Here is a 25,479-nt window from a genome sequence, read left to right as displayed (position 1 = left end):
GTAAGGAAAAAGGCTGTTTGGAGTGCACAAAAGAGATAGACCAGACCTCAATTGGTACTAACAAACTTTTTCTTATCTGGAGCCAGTCTCCATCCTGTTTATCAGTTTAGGAATGTTAAAAGCTAATAAACCTGAACATCCTTTTAAAAGAAAGAAAATAAATCGAATGAAAATGCAGAGTAACTATGTTAGTTAGCAAGTTACAAAATCCAGGTCATGTGCCCCTCAGAATTGAACTGCTGGCAGCAGGCAGAATCAGCCTGCAAAACTGCATTCTAAACCACTGCGCCACCACATCTCTTATTCATAGACCTCTGGCTTTTCTAGGCAGGGCAATGTGTCTAGTTACACAACGAATACTACTGGCCTCCCTCTGACTACCTCTCAAGCCGTGTAAACCAGTGGTGGGTTTGCCCGGTTTGGACCGGTTCGCTAGAACCGGTAGTAAAACTGGTGGGAGGCCCTGCCCACCTCCCCAGATGTCATCATCAGCGATCTGCACATGCGCAGAAGCACATGAAGTGCGTTAAGTGAGTGCGTGGGTGCGATCCCGTTGCGAACCGGTAGTAAAGGTAAGTAGATCCCACCCCTGGTGTAAATATGTTTGGGAGTCAACTGTACCCTTCCCCACCTTCTCATTCCCCTTGCACAAGGGGGCCCGGATCATTAGGGGGAAAGACACAACTGTAAGCCCATGAGACAAACTTTTCCTTGCATGTAGAAGGAACACTAGTGTGGATGAGTTATATTGGATTCTGAGCTGGGTTCATTTGATCTGAGAATCTGGCATTAACGAATGTCAAGTGATCCAGTGTCAAGTGACAGAAATTGACAAAATGTGGACGAAGCACTGCATGTGATCAAAGTAGAAAAAGAAAGCAATGAAAGGCATGGGGAGAGAGATGCGACGTTGAAGTAAAATGAGAACTAGAGACATTGCCCTATAAAAGCATTTCTGCTTTCTGCTCAAATGCTGACTAAGACCTTCTCTAAGGTTTGGAAGAACCAAGAAAAAAAGGTTAAATGAGAGCTATTTGGCCCAAGCTGGAACTGTGAAGACACCTCAAAAAGTCTTCTTCCAAGTATACATTGCTTTTTCTTTAATTAGAGCACCACCCTGGACTAATTAAGGAAGGTTCGCCTCTTCAACCTGAAGATACAACACAGGCCTTCAGACCAGAGGGAGCCATCCTATTTGGTAATTATATCTTCTGCTATGATTGTGGCCTTTTGCATAATGGTAGCCTTGGGAAAGCATGCTAAATTCATTAAGCTATTTTAAGATCTTAATCGATATCTTAAATGTGTAATTAACAACCAATATCTTAAACCTGTAATTAATAAAATGGATTTACTTGCCTAAGTAGGTTTACGAAAAATAGAATAACAGAGTTGAAAAGGACCTTGGAGGTCTTCTAGTCCAACCTCCTGCCCAGGCAGGAAACCCTATACCACTTCAGACAAATGGTCATCCAACAACTTCTTAAAAATTTCCAGTGTTGGAACATTCACAACTTCTGGAGGCAAGTTGTTCCACTGATTAATTGTTCTAACTGTCAGGAAATTTCTCTTTAGTTCTAAGTTGCTTCTCTCCTTGATTAGTTTCCAGCCATTGCTTCTTGTCCTGCCCTCAGGTGCTTTGGAGAATAGCTTGACTCCCTCTCCTTTGTGGCAGTCCCTGAGATATTGGAAGACTGCTATCATATCTCCCCTAGTCCTTCTCTTCGTCAAACTAGACATACCCAGTTCCTGCAACCGTTCTTCATATGTTTTAGCCTCCAGTCCCCTAATCATCTTTGTTGCTCTTCTCTGCACTCTTTCTAGAGTCTCAACATCTTTTTTACATCGTGACGACCAAAACTGAATGCAATATTCCAAGCGTGGCCTTACCAAGGCATTATAAAGTGGTAAATATGGCATCTATTCAGTGTTGTTAAACTGTTGTAATACCAGTACTGTTAGCATAGTCCCAACTGGGATCAGGATTAACAGGTAATTCCAAGTAGCAACGAAGCCATTTTTTAAAGAAATGCAAATGGCTACTAAACTATCAGAGGAGGATGCACCAAGATAGGATGAGAACCAGGGGTGGTATTGACTTACCTTCACTATCGGTTCGCAAATGGGAGTGTGCACATGCTCTCTCTCGCTTCGCTCGCACGCGCCAGCTCCGTGCATGTGCAGGACCTTCTGCGCATGCGCAGAGTGTCGAAAACGGGACATGATGATGTCTGGGCGGGTGGCCGGAGCCTCCCGCATCCGCCGCTACCGGTTCTCACGAACCGGATAGAACCGACTGAATAGCACCACTGATGAGAACTATAAACTGAACCCCACATCTAGCTGTGGTCCTGACATTTGGAGAAAGTTCAGAAATATATTGAGAATGGAGAAGACGAAAAGAGAGGACTTCTAGAATATAAATGCTTCCAGTGGTGTTGCAGGACTTCTTTAGTTTGCAATATTACTTTGCAATATTCAGTGCAGGCAGCCAAATTGTTGGCAGAAGGGGGGTCAAAAAAGTCAAGATGATTATGATTTATAAACAAAAATTACTTAATTGGTGTTGTATAAATGGTATGGTTTGATAGATAGAATTTAGCATAATTGGGAAATTGTGTTTAAAAGCATTATTTGAACTAAGAACTATGTTTAAATGTTAAATTGCTAAAATTGTAAATATTTCTAAAATTAAAAAGATAAGATTTAAATTTGATAAAGTAATAATGGAATAAAGATTTAATGAGCATAATGATATATGGCCACCCCAGCGATGCCCTTGAAGTGATGGCCCAGTGCCTGGAGGCTGTACGGATCTGGATGGGGAGGAACAAGCTCAGGCTCAACCCTTCCAAGACTGAGTGGCTGTGGTTTCCAGCATCCCGATATAGTCAGCTGACTCCATCGCTGACTATCCGGGGCGAGTCTTTGGCCCCCGTGGAGAGGGCGCGCAATCTGGGTGTCCTCCTGGATATGCAGCTGTCCTTGGAGGAACATCTGACGGCTGTTGCCAGGGGGACCTTTTGTCAGGTTCTCCTGATCCGCCAGTTGCGCCCCTTTCTTGATTGGGATTCTGTGCGCACAGTCACTCATGCCCTCGTCACCTCTCGCCTGGACTACTGCCACGCTCTCTACATGGGGCTCCCCTTGAGGAGCACCCGGAGGCTCCAACTGGTCCAGAATGCGGCCGCGTGGGTAATTATGGGAGCTGCATGGCGCTCCCGCATAACACCGCTCCTGCGCGATCTGCACTGGCTCCCAGTGGTCTTCCGGGTGCGCTTCAAGGTGTTGGTTACCACCTTTAAAGCGCTCCATGGCATAGGACCTAGTTATCTTCGAGACCGCCTTCTGCCACCGACGACCTCCCATCGACCCGTGCGCTCCCACAGAGAGGGCCTCCTCGGGGTGCCATCAGCCAAGCAATGCAGGCTGGTGACCCCCAGGGGGAGGGCCTTCTCTGTGGGGGCACCTACCCTCTGGAATCAGTTGCCCCCAGAGATAAGGAAAATCCAAGACCTCCGTGCCTTCCGCCGTGCCCTTAAAACTTACCTTTTCCAACAAGCCGGGCTGGCCTAACAAATCTTTTAAATGATTTTAAATTTGTTTGTCTTTTTAAATTTTGGGCCAAATTGAGATATTTCCTTTTAATCTGTTCTTAATGTATTTATTATGTGCTTTTATTTGGCTGTACACCGCCCTGAGTCCCTAGGGAGAAGGGCGGTATATAAATTTGAAGTAAAATAAAAATATAAATATGTTTGAATTGTATTGTTAATAGTGAAGTTTTAGGGTAAGAATTGTTGTATTATGAGTTATTAATTGAATTAAGAATTAAGGTGGGTTAATAGAAGGGTAATTGTTTTGATTAAGTAAATATGTGTTAATTTTTTAAAGATGGTATTAGTTGAATATGTGACATAAGATTTAGAAATAAGTACTATGACAAAATAGTATAGTTAAAATTTTGTTAAAGATTTTGTTAAAAATTGAACAAAGTGATGACCGGATCAAAGCTCTGTTACGAAAGGATGTAATTTGTATGTTTGGGAAAAAAAAAAAAACTTTTTGCAAAAAAAAAAAAAAGTCAAGATGACAGTCTTCACTTTGTGACACAAATAAAAAAAAAATGGAGTTTCAGTCACATAGTGGACATCTCCTTTCGTTTTTTTAAGCCCTGTGGATATTTCAGGCAACCAGAATGCAACCAAATATAAACCATAGGTAAGCAAGGCTGCCAAGAATTTTTGAGCTCTTGTAAAACAATTAGCATGGAAAAATCAGATTGAGTTGAGCAGATTGAGTACAAACTCAGATTGAGTTATACAAATGGAAGCCCTGAAAAAAACAAGTGAATACATCCAGGATTCAGAATGTTAAGAAGGAAAATGCCCAGGAATGAATAGGCTGCATGTTACTAAAAATGGCAGATAGCGTTCTCTTTCACTCAAGCCCATGAATCACTGAAGCCATGCAATGCTTTTGGGAATTTGTGGTCGCTATGATATAAAAAAGACATTGAGACCTTGGAAAGAGTATAGAGAAGAGCAACAAAGATGATTAGGGGACGGGAGGCTAAAACATGTGAAGAATAGTTGCAGGAATTGGGTATGTCTAGTTTAATGAAAAGAAGGACTAGGGGTGACATGATAGCAGTGTTCCAATATCTCAGGGGCTGCCACAAAGAAGAGGGAGTCAAGCTATTTTCCAATTCTCTGCCTCCCGAATCCCAGTTGATCGGGAGGAAATGGGGATTTTGCAGTAACCTTCCCCTGGATTGGGGACGGAATGGAGATTTTACAGTATCTTCTCCTGGAGTGGGGTGGGAATGGAGATTTTACAGTATCCTTCCCCTGCCACACCCACCAAGCCACGCCAACCAAGCCATGCCACGCCCACCAAGTCACACCCACAGAACCGGTAGTAAAAATTTTTGAAACCCACTACTGCTACAAGTCCCAATTTACATATAAATTCAAGTTAAAGACAGATTTACTTTTACTTTACTTTTATTTGATTTATATACCGCCCTACTCCCGAAGGACCCATTCCATTTAGGAATGGAACTTGTTCTTAATCTGGGGACTGTCTATATTACTATATTTGGTTCAGTTAAAACTGAGACAGATATGGTAAGTATCCCATGGATCAGTTTAACAGTCATACAAGGAAACTTAAAAGAGCTTCAGGTTTGTTAAATTCAACTTAATCAGTGTTCACAACAAACTTCTGAATGGAGTTGATTGAAGATTAAATAAAGCAGAATTTCTCCTGATATCAAGTACGAAGGGAAGACCAGAAGCATCAAGAGATGTAAAAAAGCATAACAAAACAAAAAAACTAAAGACATTTTGAATGAACTCTGATGGGATTGAAAATCTTTTCAGAATAGTTGTGGGTGTACAGAAACATGTCACTGAGGAAAAGGAACTTTGTCCCTGTTACTGATGTAATAGTAATTCAAAGCATGTAAACACAACTGAAAATAGCTGATTCATTTCCATTGTGCTTGCTCATGCTTTTGTCATTCTTCTTAGTCATGCACAGAAGTTCTCTAAAAAAGAAACTTGCAGGATAATTTAATATTGAAGCATGTTTGGGAATGTGAACTTTTTGATTCTCTCTCAGAAATGCTGAGAGATGGACATCTGCACTTTGAAAATAGTAGAGAGAGCATAGGAGACAAATGGTAACATTGTCTGGTTCCCCCTTGTGAAGGTAATAGATTTTTTAAAAAAATTCAACTAAGTAATATAACCTGAGATTTGATTACTATGTATGATATGTGGATTTGGTGTCTTTCATTGGATAAGTTTTTTTTCCAGAAAGTATTTTATGAAAGAAAAGTCATAAATGTTCTGGAGGAATACTAAAAGCAGGAGCTTATATCTGTTGAGAGAAGAACAACTGTAATTATTTTGGTGGGTTTTTTTTACATGTGATTTTAAGATAGATTTGCAGACTTTTGGAAATCCAAAAATTGACTCTGAAGTAATAGGGTTTGAAGTAGGAAATTATATCTACGGTAGTGGCCAAAATTGTGGAAACCTTTTGGGAAAAGTATATTTTCTAAAAGTAGCCAATAACACCTCCTTTTTTTTTGAGTAGTACCATAAAATTATATATCAATGGAAAGATAGTTTAATCAAGAATATAAAGCTGTATGGTGTTTTTGGAAGATATATTAATTAATACCTAAGCTGCTAAGTTTTTATTTTTTTATTTGATGGTTTACAAATTTGCAGTTATTGAGATGTGAACTTTTTAATAGTTATTTTATAGGGATTTTTTTTATAATTATGGAACAGTGAACTACCCTAAATTGTGTTTAAGATTGGTGGCCATAAAATTTACTAAATGAAAAAAACAGCCAAAAACAGCCAAAATAAATTAAGATGGTGCTGCCAGAAAGCAATAGAATGAAGTCATAACATGAGAAAATGTGTGAATGTATTTGAGTGATTGGGAAGAAAGATATGGCTATCAGGCGCATGGTTAAAAAAAAATGATGGGAATCAGGTCTGGAAACAAGATTTGGTTTTGAATTTTTTTCCTCCTAATACTCTTGTGAGTGTAGCCTGAAAAGTACAATGGGGCAGCTCTCTAGAGAAGACTATACTGTAAAATCTGGGGAAAGTGGAAGGAAAGAGAAGAAAAAGGATAACCAGCAGGAATGGGGATGGACACAGGGATGGGTTCTACTTACTTTTACTACTGGTTCACAATGGCATGCGCAGATCGCCGATGACGACATCCGGGGCGGTGGGTGGGCCTCCCGCTGGTTTTACTACTTGTTCTTGTGAACCGGTCCGAACCAGGGGCAACCCACCACTGGACGGACAGGATTACAGCAGTGATGGGTGCGCTGTTGAAGACCTGAAGTTCTGAAGAGCTAGGTCGGGAATAGATTAGTAAATCTCAGTGTGATGCTAAGAATTGATAACTAATTGATGGCACATAATCAGTCAATGGGTCCTCCATGCAACCATTCTGTCTTTGACTTTGTACCTCATTAGACTAGACTAGACTAGACTAGACTAGACTAGACTAGACTAGACTAGACTAGACTAGACTAGACTAGACTAGACTAGACTAGACTAGACTAGACTAACAGAATTGGAAGGGACCTTGGAGGTCTTCGTGTCCAATCCCCTGCTCAGGTAGGAAACCCTATACCCGTGATGGCTAACCTATGGCACACATGCCACAGGTGGCACGTGGAGCCGTATCTGTAGGCAGGTGAGCATTGCCCTAGCTCAGCTCCAGTGCACATGTGCATGCTGGCCAGCTGATTTTCGGGCCTTCCGTGCCCACTGGAATTCGGGAAACGGGCTGTTTCTAGCCACTGGAGGGCCTCCGGGGGGATGGGGGTGGGGAAGGCCGTTTTAACCCTCCCCAGGCGCCAAGAAAGCCTCTGGAGCCTGGGGAGGGTGAAAAATGGGCCTACTGGGCCCACCGTGCCATAGCATGCCAAAAGTGGGGGGAGTGCAGGGGGTCGCTCATGAATGCATGGGGCGGGGCGCATTGCAACCCCCGCTTTTGGCATGCGACAGCAAAAAGGTTAGCCATCATGCCTTATATAACATTTCAGACAAATGGTTGTCCAATCTCTTCTTAAAATCTTCCAGTGTTAGAGCACTCGCAACTTCTGGAGGCAAGTTGTTCCATTGATTAATTATTCTAACTGTCAGGAAATTTCTCCTTAGTTCTAGGTTGCTTCACTCTTTGATTAGTTTCCATCCATTGCTTTTTGTCTTGTGCCACCTAATACTGATGGTTAAAATAAAGAGTTGAAAATGGGGAAATGAAGAAAGTCAAGTCAATAATCTTACAGCCTTTACTTATTACTGGGTTAAAGTACTACTCACTTATGCCTGAGTTGGCAGAAAACTACTCTGGCGTGACCCATGATATCCCATCCTTCCTTTATTACTCATGTTTTTCAACACTGCAATCCTCTGTGTCCTTACAGGTTAATGATGACAAAGTGCAACAGATTTTATATGCTTAGAGGCTGCCCTTGGAGGGTGTCAGAAGAAGGGAGAAAATATTACTTAACAGTGAAATAGTTAAAGAAAGTCTAAGTCCATCTTGCCCATGGACCAGAGATGAGATTAAGGCAATATCATGGCTTTTAAAAACGATGCTTACACTTAGTGACTGTTTGAAGTTACAGCCAACCCAAAAAAAGAGGAGTTACAATCTGGAACTGAAGTTCCGATGTTTCTTCCATCCCCACAGTCATGTGACTGCGCTTTGGACACTTAGTAGATGCTTGCAGTGTCCTTGTGCTGTATTGGGAGTGGTGGGAAGGCTTCTATTCTTTGGTTTAGATGGGATTACAGGGGGGACTATGTCTAGGGCAGCCAGAGTCATTTTGGGTCTGATGCAGAGGTGGTATTCAGCAGGTTCTGACCAGTTCTGGAGAACCGATAGCGGAAATTTTAAGTAGTTTGGAGAACCAGTAAATACCATCTCTGACTGGCCCCGCCCCCATCTATTCTCTGCCTTCTGAGTCCCAGCTGATTGGGAGGAAATGGGGCTTTTGCAGTAACCTTCCCCTGGAGTGGGGAGGGAATGGAGATTTTACAGTGTCCTTCCCCTGGAGTGGGGAGTAAATGGAGATTTTACAGTATCCTTCCCCTGGAGTGGGGAGGGAATGGAGATTTTACAGTGTCCTTCCCCTGGAGTGGGGAGGGAATGGAGATTTTACAGTGTCCTTCCCCTGGAGTGGGGAGGGAATGGAGATTTTACAGTGTCCTTCCCCTGGAGTGAGGAGGGAATGGAGATTTTACAGTATACTTCCCCTGGAGTGGGGAGGGAATGGAGATTTTACAGTATTGTTTCCCTGCCACGCCTACCAAGCCATGCCACACTCACCAAGCCATGTGGTATACTAAAAAATTTGGAATCCCACCACTGGTCTGATGGAATTCGGCAAGGAGATGAACTGGGTTTTTGACTCTGCTCGTGTCCAAAAGACAAGGTGCAGTCTTCATTGTGTTTGTTCGATTTATTTTCTCCACCACACAGGAATGGGTGTGTAGCAGGGGTGGATTCTACTTACCTACACTACCGGTTTGCAGGGGGGCCACACGCGCGCTGTTCTGCGCATGCGCAGAAGCGTTTAGATGACGTCAGGGTCGGTGGGTGGAGCCTCCCGCCGGTTTTACTACTGGTTCTATAGAACCAATGTGAACCGGGGGCAACCCACCACTGGTGTGTGTTGTCTGCAGGTTTACTGTGCTCATATGAAGCTAACATCCCTTAACCCTCTTAGAGAAGTTTCCAGGCAGCAAAGAGTCTTCATTTTGCCCCCTCCTTTTCATGCAGAATTACAAATCCCCTACCTCAGTGATGGCTAACCTTTTTGCCATCGCGTGCCAAAAGCGGGGGGAGCGCAGGGGTGTCGTGCGTGCATGTGCCCACACCCATAATTCAGTGCACCCCACCCCACCATGCATGTGCGTGCGACACCCCACGCTCTCCCTGCTATTGGCATGCAATGGCACAGTGGGACCGGAAGGCCCGTTTTTCACCCTCCCCAGGCTCCAGAGCCTTTCTAGGAGTCTGGGGAGGGCAAAAACAGCCTTCCCAACCCCCCCCGAGGCACTCCGGAGGCTGGAAACAGCCCATTTCCCGACTTCCGGTGGGCCTGGAAGGCCTGAAAATCAGCTGGCCTGCATGCACATGTGTGCTGGAGCTGAGCTAGGGCAACACTCGCGTGCCCATAGATATGGCTCCGCATGCCACCTGTCGCACGCGTGCCATAGGTTTGCCATCACGGCCCTACCTGTTTTAGAAAAGCAAAGGAAAAAAAAGTGTGTGTGTGTGTATGTGTCACAGAACTGGTGTTTCTCTAATGGTCTTATTGGCAGGTTGCTTATCTCCTTTGGCAATCATACATTTAGATCCCTTTCCCAGGTATGTCATGTAGATTGGTTCCAGTAGCTGTGAGACAGGATGAGACAGACTCTTCCATGCACGGCTAAATATTGATGTTTTGGCAGTGACAAACACTGTTTAAAAGCGGGATTTCCTATAAAGCAAGAATTGGAGGAAGTTAACACTAATTTGCTCTGATAAGCACTTGGCAATGTCGTTATATGATGGGCGTGGGAGGGAGAATGAATTCAATTGAGGCTCTGTGTTGCTTTATTGTATGAAAGAATCATAGGGCTTGAAGGGATCTTGGCAGGGGTGGACTGCTGGGGGTTCGCAGGGGTTCAGGAGAACCTCCAGCTAAGATTCTGTGCAGTTCAGAGAACCACCAAATCCCACTCCTGTCTGGCCCCTCCCCTCCCCTCCCAGGACTCCCCACACGGCCCGTTTTGGATGCAGGTAAGTGCAGGGCACGCGCGGTGGCTCAGGTAGGGTGAAAAACAGGCCTACTGGAAGTTTGGGAAGGCCAGAAACGGGCCCGTTTCCAGCCTCCAGAGGACCTCTGGAGCCTGGGGAGGCCGTTTTCGCCCTCCCAGAAGCTCAAGGAAAACCTCCGGAGCCCAGGGAGGGCGAAAACGCCTCCCTGCCATGGTGTAGGAGGCTGACTAGGCTATGCCTACCATGGCCACGCCCACCCAGCAACCAGGCAGAGAACACTTTGCTAAAATTTTTGATTCCCACCCCTGGATCTTGCAGGTCTTCTAGTCCAGCCCCCAGGAGTCCTTATATCATTCTGGGCAAATGGTTGTCCAATTTTTTTCTTAAAAAACTCCCATGATGGAACATCCTTATTATTAATGTTAAGAAGGTAATGTATCAGTCACTTATATTTTATTCCTTTTTTTTGTTCGTCAATCCACAGGAAAAGATGCTTGGAGATGTTTCTACAGCATGTTAAAATATTTTCGTTTGTCTTTAATTTGTTTTATAACAGGGGTGTCAAACTGGATTTCTTTGAGGGCCGGATCAATATTGTATTATTATTATTACTATTATTACTATTATTACTATTATTACTATTATTACTATTATTACTATTATTATTATTATTGTTGTTGTTGTTGTTGTTGTTATTATTATTATTATTATTATTATTATTATTATTATTATTATTATTATTATTAATTACATTTCTATACCGCCCTTCTCCCGAAGGACTCAGGGCGGTGTACAGCCATGATAAAATAATACCAACACAAAAATTAAAAAACAATTTAAAATAATTTAAAGCATTGGCCGTATTTAAAACCCCTAGCTAAAACCCCTTTAAAATCATTAAAACCCACTTAAATTAATTCATTCGGTCAGGCCGGCTTGCTGAAACAATAAAATCTTCAGCGCACGACGGAAGATGCGGAGGTCAGGGATCTTCCTTATGTCCGGGGGCAGCTCATTCCATAGGGCAGGAGCCCCCACAGAGACGGCTCTCCCCCTGGGGGTCGCCAGCCAACATTGTTTGGCCGACGGCACCCTGAGGAGGCCCTGTCTGTGGGAGTGTATCAGGCGGTGGGAGGCATGCGGTGTCAGAAGGCGGTCCTGTAAGTATCCCGGTCCTAAGCCATGGAGCGCTTTGAAGATGGTGACTAGCACCTTGAAACGCACCCGGAAGACCACTGGGAGCCAGTGCAGCTTGCGCAAGAGAGGTGTTACATGGGAGCGACAGGTCGCCCCCATAACCACTGGCGCAGCTGCGTTCTGGACCAGTTGGAGCCTCCGGGTGCTCCTCAAGGGGAGCCCCATGTAGAGAGCGTTACAGTAGTCCAGATGGAATTGTAGTTCTCCTCTGTGGGCCAGCACGGGGCAGAGCAGGGGGGGAAACGGGATGGATGCCTCCTGCATCACTTTACTGGCCAAAATGGGGCGCAGGGAGGGGAGGCCCTGTGAGGCCCCCTTGTGGCCAGTGATGGGTTCCTCCCGGTTCGGCCTGGTTCGGCCGAGCCGGTAGTGGTGACGATATGACATCACCGAACCGGTTCACCTGGTCACATGACCTCCAAGCCACACCCACAAAATAAGCCACGCCCACAGAACCGGTAGTAAAAACATTTAGAACCCACCCCTGCTTGTGGCCCATGTTTGGCCTCCCTGGCCTCCAGCAGCACTCTGCCAGTCAAAAACGGGCCACGTGGAGGCCTCTCTTTTACCATTGAAATTCTTCCTGTACAATTTCTATCACGGTATTTAAATTCAATCTTACAGTCTTAGACTTGTTCCCATCTGAATATATGATTTCATATGTAGATGAGTTCCATGGATGAAGGAAAAGGAAGGGAAGGGCTAAATTATCTGTAGTGAATCCAAAAACCAAAACTACTTTCAACGGCTTCCATGCATTAATATCTTAGTTTTTTTTTCCCCTTCTCAAATAATGCTTCAAATAAGTATCAAACATATTGCTCATTGGGCAGAATTTCAAAAACCTTTCTTATCTAAATCACATCTTGGAAAGGAAACCTCTGTTAACACAACCTAAAAACCTTCCAACGTTCTTGATGTAAAAGTTCCAATCCTTTCATGCACCTTCTACAAGGTTTTTATTGCCTGTCTGTTTTTTACGGCTATTTGAGCGGTTGTCACGCATTAGTGCCTGGAATATAATTATTTATTTATGAGAGTGAGTGTCTTTACTCACGGTATAAAACAGCTGAACTCAATTTGGCACTTGTTGCAAAAGAGCACTTGTTGCAAAAGAGCAATTTGGCACTTGTTGCAAAATAGCCAAATAGCAATTACAGTATAACTATATGAACAGTAGTCACGGAATATAGTTAATTATGAGAATGAGTGTCTTTACTCACAGTACAAAGAGGGGAATCCTACTCTAAAATATTGAGGTATTGAGTTGATCCGGCTCCTTTGGAGGAGAGGGGGGGGGTCACTTAACCAAAAAAGGTTGGTGAAATATCCAACCATAGCAAAATGTATTTTCTCCTTAAGGGAAAACTTAAAGAGCCTGTAGTACAGTGGACTAAGCACTGTTATTAAGAACTGCTGCTTGCAATTACTGCAAGTTCGAATCTCACCAGGCTCAAGGTTAACTCAGCCTTCCATCCTTTCTAAGGTAGGTGAAATGAGGACCCAGATTGTGGGGGCAATAAGCTGACTTTGTATAAAAAAGAACACCGCTTAGGGGAGGCCGAAAGCCCTACTAAATATATAATTTATATTTGTATAAATATACAAAAGTATGAAGGCTATTGCTTAACGCATTGTAAGCCGCCCTGAGTCTCCGGAGAAGGGCGGCATATAAATTTAAGCAAAAAACAACAACAAAAAACTGCTGCTTTAGCATTGGAACAATGTAGAGCCATTTTCAGCTGCTTTGGTATGGGCTGGGGACATCTTGAAGACCATGTTTCAGACACGGTAGAAAATAGAGGATACTAGGACATCTTCGTGCCATCATTGAGTAACAAAAAGCCCTAATACTGACTCTGTGCCTGTGTGTGTATACGTGTGTGTGTGCTCATATGTGTGTGCGTGCACATACGTGTGTGCGTGCACATGTGCAGAATTTGGCCTCCCTCCTAATTGCAGAAATGACTGGATTTGAGATAATGCTGGAGCTATATTGAGCCAAGTAAATTATGGAATTTACTACTATGTATCTCAAGGCTCAAAAACGATTGAATAATTGGTGATAGTGGTAAGATCACTGTTTGTTCCACACAGCTGATGGTCGCCATGTCTCTTTTCCAGGCCCTGCTTGCCCTAACTACAGAACAAGAGAGATCCCAAAGTTATTAAACATGAATTGAGTAAGATTGTTATAGTTTTCTCTTCCCATTTAATGGTCTAGGCCCGTGATGGCGAACCGCATATCTGTGGGCATGTGAGCATTGCCCTACCTCAGCTCCAGTGTGCATGCGCGTGCTGGCCAGCTGATTTTCGGGCCTTCCGTGCCCACTGGAAATCAGGAAACGAGCTGTTTCCGGCCTCCGGAGGGCCTCCAGAGTGGGTGGGGAAGGCCGTTTTAACCCTCCCCAGGCTCCAAGAAAGCCTCTGGAGCCTGGGGAGGGTGAAAAACGGGCCTACTGGGCCCACCATGCCATCGCATGCCAAAAGGGGGGGGGAGCGCAGAGGGTCGCTCATGAATGCGTGGGGCGGGGCGCATTGAATTGTGGGTGTGGGCACATACATGTGTGACACCCCCCTGCGCAATCCCCGCTTTTGGCATGCGACAGCAAAAAGATTAGCCATCACTGGTCTAGGCCTGTGATGGCGAACCTATGGCATACGTGCCAGAGGTGGCACACAGAGCCCTTTCTGTGGGCACGCGCACCATCGCCAGCTGGTCTTTGCGGGCGCCAGAGTGCCAGAAAACAGCCTGAAAACGGCCTGGAAAAATGGCCTGAAAACAGGCATGTGCGGTCTTCGGGTTTCCGGCATTCCGGTGTGTGTACATGCACTTGCGTTCCAGTTTGGGCACTCGGTGCCAAAAACGTTCACCATCATTGGTCTAAGTTACAATGTCACCACTTCTCACAGTTTAGATAGGGAAATGCAGATAATTAATTGCTTGGCTTTCTTTCCTTCTTCAATGGAAAGTTACAGATTCTAACCCAATTGAATGATTACAACAGGAGAAACCCAAGGAGAAGCATAATTGCTTATCTATACTTGATCTACACAGTTGCCTTATATTGCATCAAGCAATGAGTTGGTTTATCAAAATTTGGTGCATTCTGAATGCAGCTGGTTCTTTAGTATGTGCTTCCTCCTCAAGAACCTTTAAGTGGAAATACTGGGTATTAAAACTGGGGTCTTGTGAATGCCAAATGTTGCCCTAATGCTGAGTTATAGCCCTCCCAGAAATTTAGAATATGGCTTGGGACATGCTAAGCATTGCTTCTCAGGGATGAATACAAATATGCAATAGAGACCCCACGTGCAGACATTCCTGAATAATCCTTTGTCTCCTTTGGAAAATTGATAAGAAAGATCCCATGTGTTTAGAAAAAAAAGGAAGACTTGTCTTCTTTAGCTAATTTAATTCCTTCTATTTCAGCTGGTTAGTTTTTAACAGCTTGATTGTAGCTGTACATGTATATATGTATTTATACCAGGGGTGAAATCTAAAATTTGTTACTACTGGTTCTGTGGATGTGGCTTGGGGGGGGGGAATAATGTGACTGGGCGGGCGTGGACAACTTTTTTTTTTACTTTTAAAAGCATTCTTTCTACAACCTTAAGAGGTTGCAGAAAAAAATGCTTTTAGAAGCTTCTGATGATCAGGCAAGTCAGCTGGGATCGCCAGAGGCTTTTAAAGGCATTTTTTTCCCTAAAACCTCTTCAGCTGAAGTGGTTGCCGAAAAAAATGCTTTGAAAAGTCTCTGATGATCCCAGCTGAGTTGCGCGATCATCAGAAGCTTTTTTTTTTTTTACTTTTAAAAGCATTTTTTCAGCCGAAGAGGTTGTAGAAAAAATGCTTGTAAAAGTAAAAAAAAAACAGCCTCTGATGATCGCGCGGCTCAGCTGGGCATGGGGGGGGGGAAGCACAGGGATTTTTGCTACCGGTTCTCCGAACCACCCACCGCCATTGCTACCGGATCGGGTGATCCGGTCCGAACTGGGAGCATTTCACTCCTGAATTATACCAATTATACTTGAGGGTCAAAATGTACCTTTGATCCAGCTTTATTTCTTTTGTAGCTTTTTGTAATCTAGCTGTAGCAGTTAAGAGTTGGAAGCCCATACATTGGGAGGGGAACATGTTGGAAAAACTGCCCTAGTACTGCTCTTCAACATCCTACAGAATTTATCTATTTAATTTATATCCTACCTTTTGTTGTTCCGCCAGGCTGGGCTATGAACATAATAATTTTAAATTGGGGTATTTTAAATTTGTGGGGTTTTAAATTGAGCCAAATTTATTTAATTATTTTAAATTTTTAATCGATGTTTTGTCTTGTGTTTTTAAATAGGCTGTACACCGCCCTGAGTCCTTCGGGAGAAGGGCGGTATAGAAATAAAATTATTATTATCATTATCATTATCATTATCATTATCATTATCATTATCATTATCATTATCATTATTATTATTATTATTATTATTATTATTATTATTATTATTATTATTATTAATTTTACAAATAACTCAAGGCAGCAAACAACTCCAATACACCTTCCTCCCCCTATTTTTCCCACTATGTGAGGTGAGTGGGGCTGAGAGAGACGGACTGGCCCAGGGGTAGGTTCTACTTAGCTTTACTACCAGTTCGCAACAGGACCGCGCATGCGCAGAAACTTCTTGATGATGTCCATGTCAGTGGGTGGAGCCTCCCGCCGGTTTTACTACTGGTTCTTGTGAACCGGTCCAAACCGGGGGCAACCTATCACTGGATTGGCCTAAGTTCACCTAGCTAAGGAGGGACTAGAACTCACATTCTCCTGGTTTCTAGCCTGGTGCCTGAACTACTAGAAACCTGTCTCATGTACTTCCCTATGTTCTTAGCTCAATGTACCCTATTGGCAGTAGAGGTTCCTCAATGTACCCTATTGGCATTGGATCACAAGGTCTCTGGTTATTCTGTATTTGTCTCTTTTCTATAATTTATTGCGTAGGGATTCCTACCTGTGCAATAGGAACCTGTACCATTCTTGAAACAGCAGGTTATACAATAAATGGAGATGTTCTTCTGTTTTCCAAACAAACTTTTTATGTTGGTTGGCTGGTTGGCTGGTTGGCTGGTTGGCTGGTTGGTTGGTTGGTTGGTTGGTTGGCTTTCCAGAAATGGATCCACATTCTTTTTAAGCCTGGATTGGCAGCCCAGGATTGTGTTCTTTGTTCTTTGCTTCTTCTGTGCTTACAGCATAGGCATATGGGTGAGGTCTGGATCTATTGCATGTTTACTCCCTTTAGAATTTCAGCTGTTTGAACAGAGCTGGAGGCAGTGGGAAAATACATTTGCCTAAGCATTCTCCTTAATTTATCTCACATGGGCATGAACTTGTGGGCAGCCCGGATGACTCTGGAGCTTTTCCTCTGAACGTATTTAGAGTGGTGGAATCTGGGTGCATGGTGAAATGTCCATGAGGAGTTCCTGTGCGCCTTCTGCATTCTGCTTGGAGCATTATCAGCCACTGAAAATAGAGTCAGGCGAAAGTGTTCTTTGGTGCTAGCTAGTCCCTCCCTAACGCAGACCTTTCACCCCTCCCTTAATTGCAGCTGGAAGGAGGAGGAGGGATGAACCGTGATCTCTTTTACGAAGCGGTGCAAAAGGAATTGCTTGAATTGAAAGAGAGGAGGAGCTCACTGCTTTCTCTTTGTTGTACAAAGCGGGTCTCTTGGATGCCTCAGTTCAGGCCCCAGAAAGCTGTACGCAAGTCGCATTCCATACTTTAGCTCCAGATGTGCTGTGAACACATTTTATTTTCCTGCTGCTTCTGTTGCCTCTTACATTCATTGAAGGTAAGTCCAAAATGGGCATCTAGGGTTTTCTGCCTCCGCCCCTCCTTTCCTTTGTGATAGATGAGTTTTGTTTTGTTTGTTTACTTGTTTGGGTTCTAACTTCTCAGTCGTTTGCATGAGTAAAGAAAGAAATGAAAGAACAGAATGAAATGGTCCTTGTTAGCAGCAACATTTGTGGGTTTCCTTACAGTTGTTCTTAGCTGATAATAAGTCAGTTCCTAGCTCGTGTGATTGAAACTCAATGCTTTTTTCCCCCCCCAAATACCAACTATTCTAAGTAGGATAGGAATGTTCCTAATAGATTCACACAGGAAAGTACCCAAATGTACTCAGGTTTTGCAATGGCCAGACTCAGAAAGACGTAACTGTAAAAGGAAGAACCTGTCATATAACTGAAAATTACAGTAATGTATAAAACAGAGAGATTGGAATAAAACGGAGCAAGAGCTAGAACTAGGAATCACCGGAAGTCAGGCAGCCAGTAAATTTAATAAATGATGATGAATCTAACCAACACTTAATCTTACTGAACAGTAACCGTAGCTGATCTTACTGAATAGTAACCCTGATTGATTTTTTTTAAAAAAATGCACTAAATATTAAAAAGCCAAGCTGAGTTTTTCTTTTTAAAGGACTAATTCTGATGCCTTTAAAATCTGGAAGAAATGCAACAACTTCTTCAGGACCTGATTAAAACTTAACCTGTCCTCCCATTTATTACTATTTTTAAAACTAACTAGAATAATAATAAAAAAGACATGGGACTATCTTCCCACAATATTTTGAAAAGCCTAAACTGTCTTCCCATTTATAATTTTTTTTAAAACTAAGTAGAATAAAAACATGGGACTATCTTCCCACATTATTTTGAAAAGCCTCCCACTTCTGCCACTGTAGTAAGCTAGGCATATTATGGAATGTGAATCCAATATTAAAGTGTAACATTTTAACTAGTTATCACAAGGGTCAGTTTAACAGTGCTTCCCCCACCTCCCTTTCCTTCCCTGTGTCAATAATTCGGATCTATTTAGGCTGATTTATTAACAAGATCATCTATGTTCACTGGCCTTGCGAGAAGATTTTTATAGACGTATAGCGTAAAAACTATACCTAACATGACCTGCATTAGCTTTATACTGAGTATTAAAGAACATCAGACTCATAGCTCTCTCCATCTGGAAAGGTATAGAAATCACTTTTAATCAATCCATTTAAAATAAATTCAGGGCGTTTTTTAAAAATCTGCCCGCACCCATTTTATTTTTAAGGGAAGACATGAAATGTCTCCAAAATCTCACAGCGCCTTTAAAATTTTAGACATACCCTGAGCTGTTCAGACTTACAATTTAGGCTCCTATAATAGCATCAGCCATTTCCAGGAAGACCGTTTTTATCCATCCCTGGCATCGAAGAGACACAAAAGAAGTTTTAATAGCACTTTAAAGACTCAGTCAGGCTTTGTAGCAGAAGCTTTCAGGGAGCTAGTCTGATTCAAGGGATTGTCCTCGGTGTGGGTTATGCCAGGCAGAAATCATTTATTTGCTTAAAACCAAAGGTCGTTACGGAGCAGGTAACACCATCCACGCAAGCTACCTAGATGAATTCCAAAAAGTAAGTATATGATTCTCTCTAATGTGCAGTGCAGCTCTTTGTGTGTGTGTGTTGTGTGTTTTTGGCTTTTCCCATGTGTGCATCTGGGGCTCCGAGATTGACTCCTTATGTTAAGAAATCAAAGCCTTTTGTTGGCGGCATCCTGTCTGTACAATTCTATGCTCGGAAGGGCTAATGGGGGCTTGAGTACAAAGGCGAAACCTTTCCATACAGAAAAACAGCTGTTTTAGAAAACAGTTTTATGAATCAATTTGGAAATAAGTATCGTTTGATGCACAACGGATCTGTACCGGTTGCTGGGAGCGCTCTCATAATTTGCTTTTGCTTTAATTTCTCATCTTGGTATTAATGTTTCCTTCGTTCTGTTTTACTTTGCTGTCTACATTTTGAGAATAAAGGATCATTCAGTTTTTAGAGCCAAAAAGGAAACCTGAGCATGTTTATCCATGCACAATTCTTATATTTCTTTGCCTTTTGATTTTGTCACTTCTCTTTTCTTTGCTACTTTTATTCTACCTCTTCCTAATCGTCCAATATTTCCTTTTGGTACATGACATGATTGTCATGCGTTAATTTAATAATTTAAGTTTTCCAACAAGGTGTTTTTCAGATGAATCTTTTATCCTAGGAGTTCTGGATGTTCTCAGCATACCTTGAAGAAACCAAGCCAGGGAAAACTCTACTTTGCAATAAGAAACTTTAGAAATCAATACAAAGACTCTCTCTCTCTCTCTCTGTGTATTCCTTCTACACACGTACATGTCAATTTTTTAAAAACAAAAAATCTTTATCTTCCCTTTTCTTTTCTTTTTCGTGATTGTTCACCCCCACCCTCATTAGCTTTGTGTTGTTAAATAAGTAAAAGTTAAAGAGCCCCCCAGAGTTGGTTATAAGATAGGCAGCCATAGGAACGTTTTAAATAAATAAATAAAACAATGAGGGACTTTAGAAATGAAAATTCTGGGGAAAATGGAATGATCTTCGCTCCTTAAGTATTGTTCTTTACATCATATCAGCTCAGAAATAAGTATAGATGACTTTCCTTACGATTCTGCTACTAATACTTGAAAGAACCATGTTTTTAGACTTTCTTTGTTTTTCCTTGAAGAGGTTTCGCTTCTCATCCCAGAAGCTTCTTCAAGTTCTGACTTCAAGGCAAAACAAAGTCCAAGTTGCCTTTGAAAAAGCACCTTTGGGACAACCGTGACCTGGATTATTGATAATCTCCATAGACATTCAGTGTAACGTTAGTGAATCATTTATTAAATGCTTTCTTCTCAATATCCCCACTTTCTTGCCAATACAAGAAAGAGGCAGAGAAAGAGACTTCCCCGAATATCTCAAAATTTTCATCCCAAGTTTTCAGATCAATGTCATTCTTTACTCTTTTGCATCTCTCTTTATTTTGCTTCCTGTCTTCAGTTCACTTAGCCTAAGATGTATCTTTTTTTTTTTTATCTTTCACTTGCCTTTTCCTGTCTTCCTATGTTATTTAATGCCTGCAGGGCATCCTAGGTTCCAAAGACCCCCATCTCTGCCTGCTTCTAAATTTATACAGCAAGTTAGGACTTCCGTTTTTGTTTTTGCTGGCAACGGGAGAAGAGTAAATATCAAGAGGACTTTAAGCCATTGGTATGTCAGCCAGGAAGTCGAAAGTCTCAATCACAAGTCTCCTTTTCTTGACCAGCCATCTGCCATGTGCTGAGACACCCAGAGCAGAGTCTCTGTTGATTGCAGTATGTCAAGCCATAAGTAGAAATGTATGGCAAAAGGTGTTTTTCAGATGCTGCGGTCACAATCAGATTCACATAGCTAACATCTATGTTGTTGCTTAGTGCCAAGAAACATTAACTCTTGCTGAATCGTAGTGGCATTGTCTCTGGCAGTGAAAAAGGACAAAAAATTTAAAGCCACAATGTAAAAAATAGTTTTCCCCCTTCCTTCCTTCCTTCCTTCCTTCCTTCCTTCCTTCCTTCCTTCCTTCCTTCCTTCTTCCTTCCTTCCTTCCTTCGTTCCTTCCTTCGTTCCTTCCTTCTGTGAAGTTTCCAAAAGCTATGAAAGCTTTGCAAGTTGACACCTACCTTCCTTCCTTCCTTCCTTCGTTCCTTCCGTCCTTCCTTCCTTCCTTCCTTCCTTCCTTCCTTCTTTCCTTTCCACTATATTTCTAACTCTCTATCTATACATGCACCCAGATAGCATGTATTTAATTTTTTTTAAAAAATGACATATATTATGTGGTGATTAAAATAAACATAATAGAAAGAAAAAATAATTAAAACCCATATGAACCCATTTAATATTGATATGGGCTTAAAAGAACCTGAACATTACAGAAGGAAAAAAATAATTACAATCCATATAAAATCCATTTAGAGTTGATATGGGATTAATTAAATCCTTAAGCTTGTTAAACCTAGACCTTTGGAAATGGATTGCTTCATTTTCTCATTTTTAGAATCTAAAAACTTTTCAAAAATCAATAACTAAGTCCAGGAGTCTTTGGAGATATCTTTAAAAAGCAAAGTTTTAGTATATAATGATAACTTTTTTTCATAAAGTTTTGATTCATTATTATTTTTATATTCTATTTATCCTGCTCTGGGTCAATCAATGAATGTGAAGAATGCATATGGGTATATTCTTAGTACGTGAGAGATATTAGGATTCAGGCTCCTGATATCCTACGGAGCATTGCCTGAAATAATTTTTACATCATAAAAAGCAGAAATCTACAATGGATTTGTAGCATTGGATTGTTCTTAATTGCATGTTGTTAACATTTGAACTAGTCTTTATTTTAAAAAAAGGAGTAAAATTTTTTAAGCAATATGGCCAATATTTTTAAAAATGGTTCAGTTTCTAACATAATTTTTCAGGGCATATTAATTTTCACCTGGTGTGTTGATTGTTTAATACCATTTATGCATTTATACATTTTTAAAATTTGCACGATAAAAGAAAACATTAAATGAAAGACAGTGTGTGTCTGAAAAATAACACATGCCTATGTTTCCTAGGAGTAAATATAATCCAGAAAGATGTCTCAGAGCCCAGAAGTCGTTGTCCCGATGGCAGATTGCAATACAAATGGTATCCAGAATCAGTCTTGGAGCTCAACAAAATCCAGTACCGTCACCTTTCGTAACATCTGCTACAGAGTGAAGACGAAAAGTGGATTTATAGGCTGTCGAAAAATAGTTGAAAAAGAAATTTTGAGAGATATCAAGTACGTACATTTTAGTAAATCCGCTTGTGTGCTCAGCTTGTTTCCTTTGTAGTTATCCTTAGCATTTGCATAGGATTTTTAACATGGCTCAGCTGCAATATTTTGGAAATTTTTAGGACCAGATGGTGGCACTTGGATAATATCCCTGGGATTTGGAGTTTGTCTATTTGTTGAGGTTGTGCTCCAATGAAGCATCAGGTGTATAATTTGAACTCTCTTTTTTTGGTGTGTGTGGGTGTGTGTGTGTGTGTGCGCGCGCGCGTGCCTTTAAGACTCCTGGCCTGGCCTAAATTAGTTTTCTTGGAAAGATTTCAGAAGTAGTTTGCCATTGTCTCCATCCTTGGGCTGAGAAAGAATGACCGGCCTAAGATCACGCCCAACGTGGGACTAGAACTCATGGTCTCATGATGTCTAATTTCATTCTTAACCACTACATTATTGGGCTTGCATTGATAGATTCATTTAGGCCCCAGTGGCTTCCATAGTACGGAGTGCTTTTTTCAGCTTCAGCTGATCTACTAGTTGAGTCTATTCCTGGACAGTCAATATTTGAACTCTTATCTGTGGTATATATATTTTTACATCATCAGAAAGTTCCAATCAAGAAGGGTTCACACTCATGAGAAAGAATACAGTATGTCTTTTTTCCCTCAGTATGACTGTGACAAGCTCATCTGATGTTCTAGGACAGGAGTGTCAAACTCAAGGCCTGTGGGCTAGATCCAGCCTTTGGGGGCTTAGATCTAGCCCGCGGAGCTGCCCTGGAAACAGCAAAGGACCGGCCCGCAGTGCCTCTGCCAGCGAAAACAGAGCCTGGGAGGACCGCACATGGGTGCAGCTGACCACGCCCACCCTGGCCACGCCCATCCTGGCCATGCGCACTCGGCCCACCTGAGGTCAAATACAACCCTGATGCGCCCCTCGATGAAATCAAGTTTGACACCCCAGTTCTAGGATATATCTAATCAAATGTTTATTGACTAATCATTCTATTAAAGATAATTAATATGATGGCCATTGGTAAATTTCAGTGGATTGAGTCTAGTGGAAGCTGTGCAGCAGTGAAAAAAGTGCTATCTTTTTCGAGGTGTACTATAGTCTTTTAGGCTGTATCCCATACTTATTTTTTTTTAAAAAAAATTACAAATGAAAAGAAATAGATGTGTCCCAAGATAATGTTGTAGGATCGATCCAGTGGTGGTATTCATCCGGTTCTATCCGGTTCGGGAGGACCGGTGGCGGCTGCAGGAGGCTCCGCCCACCCGGCCGGACGTAATCACGTCCCACTTATCCACATTTTTGATGCTCTGTGCATGCACAGAAGGCCCTGCGTATGCACGCGTGCGTTCACATTTGCGAACCAGTAATGAAGGTAAGTGAATACTACCCCTGGATTGATCCAATCTGGGTCGGTCACTGGGACCAGAAGTTTAATTTTTTGAACTTTCAGACTCATGCTGGAGCTCATCTTCAGGGAAGTTCTTTCTCACCAGAATGTCCAGTAGAGAGAATGGGCTCCAGCACGGGTCCGAAAGCTCAGAAGACTAAACCTCTAATCCCACTGACCGACTCAGATTGGATCCTAAAACAATCTTATCCTCAGAATCAGCTAGAAGAAAACAGAATATGAGATGAATCTACAAAATCCTGTGGGCATGAAGTGTAACCACCAGATAACACAGGAAAAGACATGAGAAATAAGGCATTGTCTAAATCTAACACAGGGGTCAGCAACCTGCAGTTCCGGAGCCACATGCGACTCTTTGGGCCCTCTGCTGTGGCTCCCTGTCGGGTAATCCCACCACTGGCTGGCCCCACCCCTTGCCCTCCCCTCCCAGTCACTCCTTGCCTGGCCTGAGAAGGTAAGGGTGACAGCAGGGGATGGAGAAGTGGCCAGGGCAGAGACAGAGAGATACAGAGAGAGGGAGAGAGAGGGGGGGAAGGGAGGGAGGGAGGGGAGAGAGAGATATGTCAAAGGGTTTTGTGGTTCCTGGTGTTTTTTAACAACTGGTTCTCTGCCCTAATGACCGGCTGGGTAGGCGTGGCTAGAGAGTCATGTGACTGGTGGAAGTGAGTGACATTGAGTTGGTCACACCCAGCCATATTTTGTGGCTCCTGGTGTTTTGTTTTCTGTGGGAAACGGGTCCAAATGGCTCTTTGAGTGCTTAAGGTTGCAGATCCCTGATCTAACAGTTGGCTGACTTTCCAACAGTTTGGAAAGTATTAAGTAAACACGAAGTATAGTAACCCAGGTTCAAACACCAGGCTCCATTGTCTGCTGTCCTTGGGTGTTTTTTTGTTTGGATCTCCCTTTATTTTTTTTATTTTTTTTTAATTTAAAAAGTTTTTTATTTTAAAGACATTAAAAACAAAACATAGACATACAACATTTATAGAAAAAGAAAAAAAAAAAGAAAAAAAAAGAAAAAAAAAGAAAAAAAAGAGAAAATATCACTTTTCTTTTCGGCTCACCATCCGAAGAGGATTTAATTAAGAAAATTCTGGAATGCGCAGAATTAGATAAACTAACTAAAGAAATTAAGGGAAAAGAAGAATCAAAGTATTATAAGATATAGAGTAGATGGCATGAATGGTTGAAAAATAAGGAATTAAGTTAAATGAGTGAAGAAAGGAGGGGGAAAATGTGGCCGATCAATTTATAGGATAGAGGGAATGAAAGAAAGTAGAAAATGAATGTTAAATAAGTTAGTACTAAAATATCTGTAAATATTGATATACAGAAAGAAAGGATCACTGGATGTCCCTTTAAATGTTAACTTTCCATCATCGTTTTGACCTGTGTAGACTCAGAAGTTCATTACGATACAGGATCAATGTGTGATGCTATAAATAATTAACTGAATTATATTACTCTCTGTGTGAAAAGTAAAAGGTTACTCCCTGCAGAATATCCAACAAAATAGGCAGCTAGAAGCAATGGTTCATGAAGGCAGAAGTAATCAAACTTAATGACACCATAAAAAGTCAGTGTAAACTCAGAGTATATCTGAGGTCATGGTTATATTTTGAAATCAAGATTATTATTTTTCACACAAAAACTCCTGACAATGCATTCAAGTCTCTGCATATTTGAATTAATAGATTTCAATTTATTACTACAGGTAGTCCTTGACTTATGACCACAATGGAACCCAAAATTTATATTGCTAAGTGAGAAATTCGTTAAGTGAGTTTCGCCCCATGAACTTTCTTGCCCCGCTTGTTAAGGGAATCATCATGGTTGTTAAGTCAGTAACCCGGTTGTTAAGTAAATCAGGCTTCCCCATTGA

At 42.0% G+C, this 25,479-nt stretch overlaps 1 protein-coding gene across 2 annotated transcripts in view; it reads left to right on the top strand.

Annotated features, from left to right (window-relative positions):
* The first annotated feature begins 16,751 nt into the window (after window positions 1-16,751).
* LOC117678942 (broad substrate specificity ATP-binding cassette transporter ABCG2-like) overlaps window positions 16,752-25,479 on the top strand; it is a 43,404-nt gene continuing 34,676 nt past the window's right edge. The window contains exons 1-2 of one of the 2 annotated variants that reach the window (XM_034440459.3): window positions 16,752-17,352; window positions 21,981-22,189. In XM_034440459.3, coding sequence (XP_034296350.2) covers window positions 22,002-22,189 — 188 coding nt within the window. In that variant the 5' untranslated portion in view covers window positions 16,752-17,352; window positions 21,981-22,001. Of the gene's footprint in view, window positions 17,353-18,774; window positions 18,964-21,980; window positions 22,190-25,479 lie in introns of those variants that run through there. The other variant, XM_034440460.3, reaches the window with a different exon arrangement.

Source organism: Pantherophis guttatus, chromosome 8 (assembly GCF_059756535.1).
Source record: "Pantherophis guttatus breed Tessera chromosome 8, ASM5975653v1, whole genome shotgun sequence".
Classification (NCBI taxonomy): Eukaryota; Metazoa; Chordata; class Lepidosauria; order Squamata; family Colubridae; genus Pantherophis; species Pantherophis guttatus.
This window is presented reverse-complemented; position numbering and strand designations above follow the sequence as displayed.